Raw genomic sequence first — 10,067 nt, 5'->3', positions numbered from 1 at the left:
CTTATAAAATGTTGAAATCAAGTATATATTATTATTATTACCAAAAAGTGTAAAGGAAAACTGTTTTGTTTTTTAAAATTCTAAATTTAAAACTGATGGTATAAAATAAATATATTTATCTTTAATATATATTTTTTCTAAATAATTGTATTACCATTTACAATTTTTTTAAGGGCACAAACTTCTTCGCAACCAGCAAATGAGTACATCGTCTTTCCAAATGGCACATTGTTGGGTACAAGTTGCAACTGTTAGGAACATTCTTTTTTAATTTAAAATTAAGTAATTAGTAAATGATAAGTATTTTACAAAAAAAAAATCACGATTATCCATTAGAAGATAACTTTTAAAGATTTATTAGTTTAGAGTTAAGGAAAGTGAAAACAAATAATACAACTGGAGTAGAGAGACATGTTATAAAAAGAAGATGTCAATTAAATATTTAAAGAGTATTTTGGATAAGAGTCTAACTCTTTAATCTTACATGAGTTACAAGAATAAATATCAGTAGTAAAGTAATATCATGTCCAAGAAGAATTTTTGTTAAATAAGAAGTCATGGAAAATAGAGATAGACTCCATGTCTAGTATGTAATGTGAGAAAAACTGTGTAACCGAAAACTGTGTATATGATGTTTATAAAATATTAAAAAAAGTGTATATATAAAAGTTAAAAATAAAATAGAGATAACACTTTAAAAATTAAAATAGAAAGTGTGAAAATGGAAACGAACGCATTAAAAATTAAAAATAAAAAGTGTAAAAATCGAGACGATACTTATAAAATATTGAAAAAGAGTGTATATAAAAATTAAAAATAGAACACACTTTTAAAGGGTAAATAGATATATGTATTATATATTAATAAAAATATACGTAGTTGTGATGGGTGGGATAGATAATGCGAATTCTAGTTTTTAATTCAATTTATTACACGTCATCCTTCATTATATTTTCTTAAATAAGTTTTAATAACTTCATCGCATTTTAGACCCTCTCGTACTTTTTATAAAAATTAATCATTTTCATGATATTGACCCATATGTAGGTCTCTCTGTATGTCCCGTCCAAATCTATTCCCTCTTTCTTTTCTAATCTTTACCTTCTAATTTTTAAAAAGAACAATATTGAAAATTGTCGTTTTTGAATAATCCTTTATTCGAGTTCCGAAAAAGTATACAACTTTCGAAGGTTAAAAAATAAATAAATAAAAATTAAAAAAAGGGACATATTTCTATACGTATGTATGTATATTAAAAGTAATATAAAAAAATTATTACATATAAATGGTATTAACAACTCATTTTTATTATTTGACGGAATTAAAGCCCCATAAATTTTAAAAAATAAAATTGACCAAAATACGTGGATATAAAAAAACACTATTTATTTGCTACCACTTTTTGTGCACCTAACACCAAAGGTGGTATTTATGTGCACAAAAGTGATACACTATGTACAAAATAAAATATTTTCTGTGTATTTACACCTTTTTGACAAATAAATAATATATATTTTTTTATGTCCAAGTTATTTTGATTTTCATATGCACGTCAGTATTTTTGGTCAACGTAGTGACACTAAGAGAATTTGAATCATTAACCCCTAATAATCCCTAAAAACAAAGCCAACGACGCCGGACGACGGCAAACAAAGAAATTTGTTTTTGGCGACTTTTGTTCGTCTTAGAGCACACTCGACCGACTCTCTTTGTCTTCTCTGCAATTAGCTTCTCTTCTCTGTTTCTCTCTCTACTCTCTCTCTAGTTCTGGTGAGTCGATGTCTTCTATGGCTCTCTGATTTCTGTGGTTCCATGTTATATTACATATGAGTTTAAACGGCTAATAATGTACATGCATAGCTAACTGTGATTTATGAGGTTTGTGTTATATTTGGTTAGTTCTTTGGTTATGAATTTATATTGTTTTGTTTAATTTAATATTGATGTTCGGCTTGATACTGATGTTGGTTTATGTGTTCCTAGTTCCTACAAGTATAATGGTGGTTGTTGTGAATAATTTTATGGTCTAATATTTATATTCTTGCTGATTTAGTAATTTTCATGCTGTTATGGTTTAATATATAAGACAATTTTTGTGCAGAAAAGTTTCTTATCTGGTGAAATTCAGGACTTGTGATTATTACATATATATGCATGCATAAACAGGTATATATCAAATTTACATTTTTTTTTATTTATTGTTGATGATAATTCTAGGTCAGCTCCTGGGTAATGATAACTATTTTTAAATCAATTTTGTTAACATCAGCTTGAACTTTTTTCTATTTTAATTTTTTATATTTCAAAGTGGTGAATTGAGATCCATTTAACAAGGCTATCATTATTAATCCGTCGAGCCTTGTGTAGAATTGTTTGATTGAGAGAGAGAATGTCGGGAGGGGGTACTCAGACGACGAGTTTAAGGAAAGCACTTGGAGCTATTAAGGATACTACCACTGTCAATTTGGCTAAAGTAAATAGTGATTACAAGGTATGGCATTTCGGGATTCTCTGATTAATCTTGTAATAGTAGATGTCTCTGAACTTCTTATGGATTATGATTTATGAGTTATGCAGGAATTGGACATCGCCATCGTTAAGTCTACAGATCATGTTGAGCGCCCAGCAAAAGAAAAGCACATAAAAGGTGGGTATTTTTATGGAAGGAAATGGAATGTTTTAGTATTGGCATGTCTACTGTTGCTTAATATCATCCACTTGGCACTCATCATTTTTTTCAGGTGTCTATACTAGATGTCTCACAAAGATTTTTTGTTCTTCTTTGCAGCTATTTTTGGTGCTATTTCAGCTACAAGGTCCCGTGCTGATGTTGCATACTGCATACATGCTCTTGCTAGGCGATTATCTAAAACACATAATTGGGTGGTACGTCAGATCGCGATTACTGTGATAATATTATGCCATATTGGTTAAACCTGTTGTTGACTGGTTGCTTGCTTATTGATCATGAATAATCAGTAATAGATTCATAAGATTTTTGGTGACTAATCTTTTTTTTTTAATTGTCTAGGTTGCCTTGAAAACTCTAATTGTTATCCATCGTGCTTTGAGGGAAGTAGATTCCACATTCCATGAAGAGTTTGTAAATCATAGGAGCAGAAACCATACGCTGAACTTGGCTCATTTCAAAGACGATTCCAGTCCAAATGGTGTGCTCTATTTTGTTTTAAATATTTGTGATTTCATTTGAATTTGTGGAAGGCAACTTCTTTGTTAATGACTCTGCTCCTCAGCATGGGATTATTCTGCCTGGGTCCGCTGTTATGCCTTATTTTTGGAGGAAAGGCTGGAATGTTTTCGAGTCTTGAATTATGATGTTGAGAGAGATCATCCTGTAAGAAAATTATCTTTTACCAATAATTCCTTTTCGCTGTGGACTTTATTTTTATTTTGCTTCGGCAATTATTATTTGATACTCTTCATTATTCCACTAAAAAATGGCTTCTTTACAGTTCCATTTTACTTTAATATGCTTAGAGGGTTCTGGTTTCTGTTGCAGCATATAAAACTGGACTTTGAACACATGTTTTGATGGACTAGAACAGTCAAATTTAGTATCAGATTAAATTTTAGGGAACTATTTGGTGGTTGAGTTCCTAATGAGTTGTCATATTTCTTGATATCAGTCAGTGATACTAGTGTGCTACGGTTCTTGGTTAATTGCCGCACATTACATTGTCCCCAAGACTTTCTAACATCTTATTAAAATTCTTAGATGTACTTGTCATGCAGACAACTAAAGATCTGGAAACTCCTGAATTGCTCGAGCAGTTACTAGCTTTGCAGCAGCTTCTATTTCGTGTTCTTGGTTGCCTGGTAATTTTATGATCACGACCAAATCAAGTTGGGTTATATCAAACATAATGCCACACAGTCTTAATTATTTAACATTCAAATTGGGGCCTAATTGTGAAATTTTAATGCAGCCTCAAGGAGCAGCAGTTGATAATTTTGTGATTCAGTTGGCACTTTCGATGGTATGTGAAGTTTCTAAATGTTTTCTGTCCATAACTTTGGTGAAATAACTTTCAGATTTCATTCTGTTGAGGTGATCGTCTTTATTAAACAGGTTGCTTCTGAAAGCATCAAAATTTACAATTCTATAAGTGATGGAACGGTTAATTTGGTTGACAAGGTAAACTGGGATTTTGATTTTTCGAAGGAGTAGTTTGGTTCTTTAGCAAATCATTTACATATGACAACCTGATAATGACAGTTCTTTGAGATGCAACACCATGATTCTGTAAGAGCTTTGGGTATATACCAGAGGGCAGTGCAGCAGGTAATATTCTACTTTGAATACCTCTCATAAAAAAAGTCTCGACTGCTTGTGGAAATGCGGCAATGCCTCTCCTAGTAACCATTTAGACTGTCTAGTGTGGGGGAAGAGGATTTCTGATCTCATGGCTGTGTCTTAAAATTCTGACTATTTTCAGGCAGAGAGACTCTCAGATTTCTATCAAATATGTAAAAGCCTTGACATTGGACTTGGAGAAAAGTTCATTATGATCGAGCAGGTTTTGGATTTCCTCTTAGGATTTTTTGTTTTTTTTTTTTTTTAATGGTTTTCCTTTTTGCTCTTGACTATATTTTGATGTAATCAAATATCAATTGATAATGAAGCCCCCTGCATCATTTATTGAAGCCATGGAAGAGTATGTCAGAGAAATTCCACAATCTTCAACTGTTCGCAAAGATCAAGTATGGACTCACTCTCTCTCTCTGTTAAACTTATTTTTTCAGAAATATAATGTAAGTACAGTTACATGTGCCACTATTATTTTTGTTATCACTAAAGGAAAGCAAAATAACTTCAGTGTCACTGATTGTTGTAATAAGCCATAAAACATTTTTCAAATTTAGCTTTAGGATGCAACCACAAAAGGTATGTCAAATCTGATTATTCACACGGGTGAATTATCTCAAGAATTCATGCACAGGTCAGATTGAAGTAATTACCAACTCCCTAAATAGTCCATTAAATATAGTAATGCTCATGTGTATGACCCACCCGATGTTGAGACCATTTTATTTTGATGACGGTGTGCAAATTAGACAACTAAGTGAATTTAGAAGTTTGAATGTTTGCAATGTGTAAAGTTTCCCATTGTTTCTCTTTAATATGTGTAATCATTCATTGAGGAGAATTTTCATTTTACCTTTACTATGTAGATTTAACTTCTTTGTGATGACTGTGGGACCATAATTTTTCTATGTAATATAATTTTTTTATATTGTTTGGACTTTTATAGATGTTTTTTGTTTAGTGTTGGGGTTAACTACTTAAATCTAACCAGTCTTCATCATTCGTTTATATTTTCAACAAAGGAGGTAGATGATGATAAAAATACTCTCAAGACAATCTTATCACGCCCACCGTCCCCGCCTTTACCCGAACCAGAACTAGTTTATAAGGTGGAAGCTCCTGTTAAACTACCAGATCTTCTGGTAATTACTACTATCTTTCTCATTTCTTTTATGAAGTATATTATTTTACTGGGAATTCTTGTTTAACAAAATCCATGGAGTCTTATTAACACCATTTCTTCCATCCAGGGTTTGAATGATCCTATCCCAGGGGCTTCAGAATTAGATGAGAAGAATGCTTTGGCTTTGTCTATAGTACCAGTTGGTAAGTTTTCTTTAAGAATATTATCGAAGAGGAGAAATCAATGGAGGAAAATCTTCAATAAATATAATAATATATTTCACTATACCGTGTTCACCATGTTTTTTATGATGATGGTAGTTGTAGTTGACCAACCAAATTCTGTTGGTCCGGCTACTGCAAATGGAACTACAAGCTGGGAATTGGCACTTGTTACTGCCCCCAGCTCAAATGAAAGCGCAGCTGTTGCTAGTAAACTGGTATTATATTCTGTCTCTTTTTATTTTTGCTTATACATTCTCGTCTTTAGATTTTTTTACCATGATCAATTTCTTGGATCTTATCGACGTCAGTGTACTCACCAAAATATCCACCCCCTCCCCACCCCCAAATAATGAAAAACTCGTGCATGTATCAAGTATATATTCCAGTATGTTTATCGCTACTCCCATACTTACGCATGCATCGTTTTGTTAAGAGAGAATTTTGTCAATTAGTTATACAGCTACACTTCATACTGATGCCTTTCTACTTGTTTGAAAAATAAGGCGGGAGGGCTAGACAAAGTCACACTAGACAGCTTATACGATGATGCAATCAGAAGAAGCAACCAAAATGTGAGCTACAACCCATGGGAGCCAGTCCCGATGGCCAGTGTCGTGATGCCACAGGCACAAACACCACATAATCCATTCTTTGCCTCCAGTGTGGCTGCTCCACCTTCTATTGGATTGGCAGCCATGGCCAATCAGCAGCAGGCTTTCATGTTTCAGCAGCTGCAGCTGCAGCAGCAGCAGCAGATGATGATGATGAGTCAAGAACAACAGCCTTTAAATCCTTTCGGAAATCCGTATGAAGCCAATATCCACCCCTATGGCTCAGGTATGCCTGTTCAAGCCCACAATCAAAATACAGGGCTCATTTAGACAACACTCAAAGAGAACCTCTTTTGCTGAAAACAGGAAGAGTAAAAACATGGGGTTATATTTAGTTTTTGATTTCAAGATTGGCAAAATCTGAAGGGTAGACAGAATTGTACCATATTTTGTGCAAATACAGGAGCTAGGATGAGTTTTTTATTTTTCATTTTTTATTTTGGGTTTAATAATTAGGCTGCAGTGTTGGTAACAATGATTTTGGGACCACTTGAATTTAGTTAACTTGCTTGGTCGTTTCAGATTCTCGGGCAGGAATCTCATTTCTTGTTAATTTTCTGTCTTTTTTTTTTTTTTTTTTTTCAAATCAAATTTGGTTAATTAAGATACAGTGGAACAATATGCAATCTTTGTGATTTGTTGCTTTCTCAGCTTCATATTCTGGATTATAATGTTTGATTGTGATTCTTTGTCATACTTGGTCTGAAAATACAACATTCTTTGTATGCATGTGCAGTGTAATCGTGTTGCTTGAGTGGTTGGGTTGCTCTTTATGTTCGGGAGCCTGTGTTTGAGCCTTACACTCTCCGCCTCTCATCTAACCACTAACATTTTTGTCATGAAAAAAATAATAAAAAAATTGATATACTGTATAATGACAGAATTTATAATAGAAAGCAATACTCTTATTTATTTATATATTGTGCGTCTTCTTTTCACTTTGTTCCATGAGAGAGCATGCTCATAAGGGTTTAACACATCCTTAATTCCCATTCTGCCCAAAAAAATTGAGACATCATAGGTAACAACACTGTATCACTCATGCCGTCCTTTCCTTCACTAACTTGTTATTTATATTTTCCTGAAAGCAAACCTCCCTTTTTAAGTGAACCTTGGATGCGTAGAAGATCAGCCTTCAATGATAAGATACACTTGTTAGTCCCAATGTGTCCTACATAAATAGATCACGCTAACAAACCAATCAAATATAAGGTGGTCATAATTTATTTCTCAGAGTATTGATCTGAAGATTTAATCTGTAAGAGGAAAATATTTTACTTCCATTACCCAAAATTGTAATACAGCATTGCCCATTTGCTTTTTCTTTCCTTCTTAATTTTCCATGTGTAATATGTTGAGCGCATCCCAAATTTGGGCGAACAAGGATTCTGGCACGTCCGCAGACCCCAAAGGGCGCCAAATTGTGCAAACACGAAGTAAAATATTTTCGTTCTACAAATTCTCACTATTAATGCCTTTCAGTATGCTAATAATTACGTAGTATTTATTCTCAATTGTTTTTGTAACAACTTAAACTGAGCACGCTGAGCGGGTTATGAGTGCACAATCTCACATCGTCTAGGTAAGGGAAATGTGAAGTGCTTATATGTGGTGGTATTATCTCCAATTAATTGAGGCATTTTGGGATAAAATGTAAGAGTAAAATCGTGCGCGTTCAGGTCTAAAGTAGACAATATCATACCATGTGGTGGAGTGGGTCGTTATAAATGTATTAGAACTTGACCTAACCGGAAGCGGGGCCAACGAAAACGTTGGATCCCAAAGAGAGGTGATTGTTGCAACCTTGTGGATGGGTCCCAAAGAGGGTGATTATGGTGACCTGATGAGTGTATGTCGTGGACTGGTGCGACATCCCCTTAATAAAGGAAAGAGCAAAACCGTGCAAATTTAGACCCAAATCGAACAATATCACACAAATGCAAATGAGAGTTAACCAAAAATTAAATGCTCCAAGAAAATTAGAACCCTCAACTTTCAAAGTAAAATGTGAGGTATTGTTATTGGACTATCTCTATGGAGTTCACAAATGAGTGTGTTGCATATTCGTTAAAATTTTATACTTGTCAAATTTCATTTAAAACACACTACATGCTAGGTTAAGTTTTTGAAATCAAAATTTTCACTTTGAAAATATATTTTCTTTTTCAAATAGTGATTTAAAGAATATTCAATTCAAAACTAAAATATTTCAGATTATTGGCATTTTAGCCAAATTTTAGAAAATCCCCTTTTCTTGATTTTCAGTAATGAGCTGGCTTTTATTTAGTAAAATTTTGTATTATTTGAATTTCTGACATCCAATTCCAAATTTATAGATGTGATGAGCTGGATCAATTTTCCCCAAATGCAATCAGACTCTTGGATCAAAATTCTCTCCCCCTACACTTGGTGCTTTCTGTTAGAATGCGTACCACCAAAGAAAATCCACGTTCTTCACATTTTAATGCAGCTTTAGTTTAAAATCATGAGTAATGATATTTGCAGGCAATAGTTAAAATGTTCGTCTACTTCGTTCTTTATCTAATGCACGTATTAATGGAAGTACAGAGTCCTACTACTAATATTTGAGATGGCTTGGCCAATAATATACGGTAAAAATTCTTTGTAAAAGAATTATGTCCTTCCATCTTCTTTGGTAGAAAGTAATGCTGAGCATACTTGATAAAGAATCTTAACGGGATGTGTCCTTTCTTGGCAAGATTCTACATCCCTTCATCTTCATATCTGCCTCTTCTCAAACAACGCGCAATCTCACGTCAATTCGTAGGCTGAGTTCCTTATTTCATAACCGCTTTCAATGCATCTATTATTTCCTTTTAGAACCCCAAACAGAGGTGCTTTCGACATTTTTCAACATGGCTGAGCCTTGGCCCAGATGCTAAAGTAATTCTTCTTGAGCAACTCGAAGAACTGGTGGTCCTTTTGCCCTGGAAGCTGAGTCGAAGTGACTCCCGAGCCTTTGCCTAAGGGTTCGCAGTTGAGTCTCGTATACATGAAAATCCACCCTTACCTTGGTTTCCCTCTAGTGAGTGAGATCCAATTGACAAAGTGCAGTCGGCTATAGCAGTCAAATGACTCACTTGGCTAATTCAATTCCTATCACTTGGCTTGTGTTTGCCCGGTCCGATTCACCACTACAGGGACCAATCTATCATCTTTGAGATTTCTCCTGGCTCAGAAAGAACGCTAGGGGATTTCACGATCAGAGAGACACCGAACAACGGCTTAGCTGATAGCCCCGATCGCAGATATTAGGGGACAGTAGGAGTGAAGTGCGCATATGATGTCATCTACTTAGAGTTCCGCTTTTGTTGGTGGACTTAAAACAGCTTTTCTGATGTCTCATAAAGCTTTAGAGAAAACTCCCTCTTTGTTTTGTAACAAGATCCCAAGAAATTAAATGTTGTACTCTTCAGGTAATAAACCAATTTAATTACTGTATTATGCTCTACTGTTTCCAATGATATGTACCCAACTACAATATACCCAAAAACAAAAACAAAAAAAAACTGTTTATATAAAGCATCTGGTTATATAAAGTACGAAATGCATCCACTTAACAGAAGTTGGTTTGCTGTACAGTTAAAACAAACCACCAATGGGTGCCACAAGAGTCAACACACAGACCAAATCCATATCTTCCTGCAACAATTTTTGCAAACAAAATATTGTAAAAGATGGGGGTAGGATCCTACAGAATTGTGCAAGCCACTACCCGTGACAAGAAGTAGGTGGTTTTCACTTTTTTCCATAGGACTGAT

The 10,067-nt window shown here is 34.2% G+C and overlaps 1 protein-coding gene across 1 annotated transcript; it reads left to right on the top strand.

Annotated features, from left to right (window-relative positions):
- The first annotated feature begins 1,619 nt into the window (after nucleotides 1–1,619).
- LOC132279854 (putative clathrin assembly protein At5g35200) lies at nucleotides 1,620–6,928 on the top strand. Its single transcript, XM_059781908.1, has 17 exons — nucleotides 1,620–1,770; nucleotides 2,102–2,166; nucleotides 2,368–2,491; nucleotides 2,578–2,647; nucleotides 2,789–2,886; nucleotides 3,032–3,170; nucleotides 3,255–3,355; nucleotides 3,754–3,837; nucleotides 3,948–3,998; nucleotides 4,091–4,156; nucleotides 4,238–4,303; nucleotides 4,458–4,538; nucleotides 4,645–4,722; nucleotides 5,350–5,469; nucleotides 5,578–5,653; nucleotides 5,771–5,889; nucleotides 6,178–6,928. Exons 3-17 carry the CDS (start codon nucleotides 2,390–2,392, stop codon nucleotides 6,553–6,555), a joined length of 1,629 nt encoding a protein of 542 aa, XP_059637891.1. The 5' UTR covers nucleotides 1,620–1,770; nucleotides 2,102–2,166; nucleotides 2,368–2,389; the 3' UTR covers nucleotides 6,556–6,928.
- The last annotated feature ends 3,139 nt before the right edge of the window (nucleotides 6,929–10,067 follow it).

This window comes from Cornus florida, unplaced genomic scaffold, assembly GCF_030987335.1.
Source record: "Cornus florida cultivar Cherokee Brave unplaced genomic scaffold, ASM3098733v1 CherokeeBrave_3.0.0_Hap2_Chr10, whole genome shotgun sequence".
In the NCBI taxonomy this organism is placed as follows: domain Eukaryota; kingdom Viridiplantae; phylum Streptophyta; class Magnoliopsida; order Cornales; family Cornaceae; genus Cornus; species Cornus florida.
This window is presented reverse-complemented; position numbering and strand designations above follow the sequence as displayed.

Coding starts and splice junctions, on each gene's coding strand:
- LOC132279854 (XM_059781908.1), top strand. CDS start 2,390: ATGTCGGGAGGGGGTACTCAGACGACGAGTTTAAGGAAAGCACTTGGA. Junction 2,492..2,577: donor AAGTAAATAGTGATTACAAG/GTATGGCATTTC, acceptor TGAGTTATGCAG/GAATTGGACATCGCCATCGT. Junction 4,539..4,644: donor AGTTCATTATGATCGAGCAG/GTTTTGGATTTC, acceptor TTGATAATGAAG/CCCCCTGCATCATTTATTGA.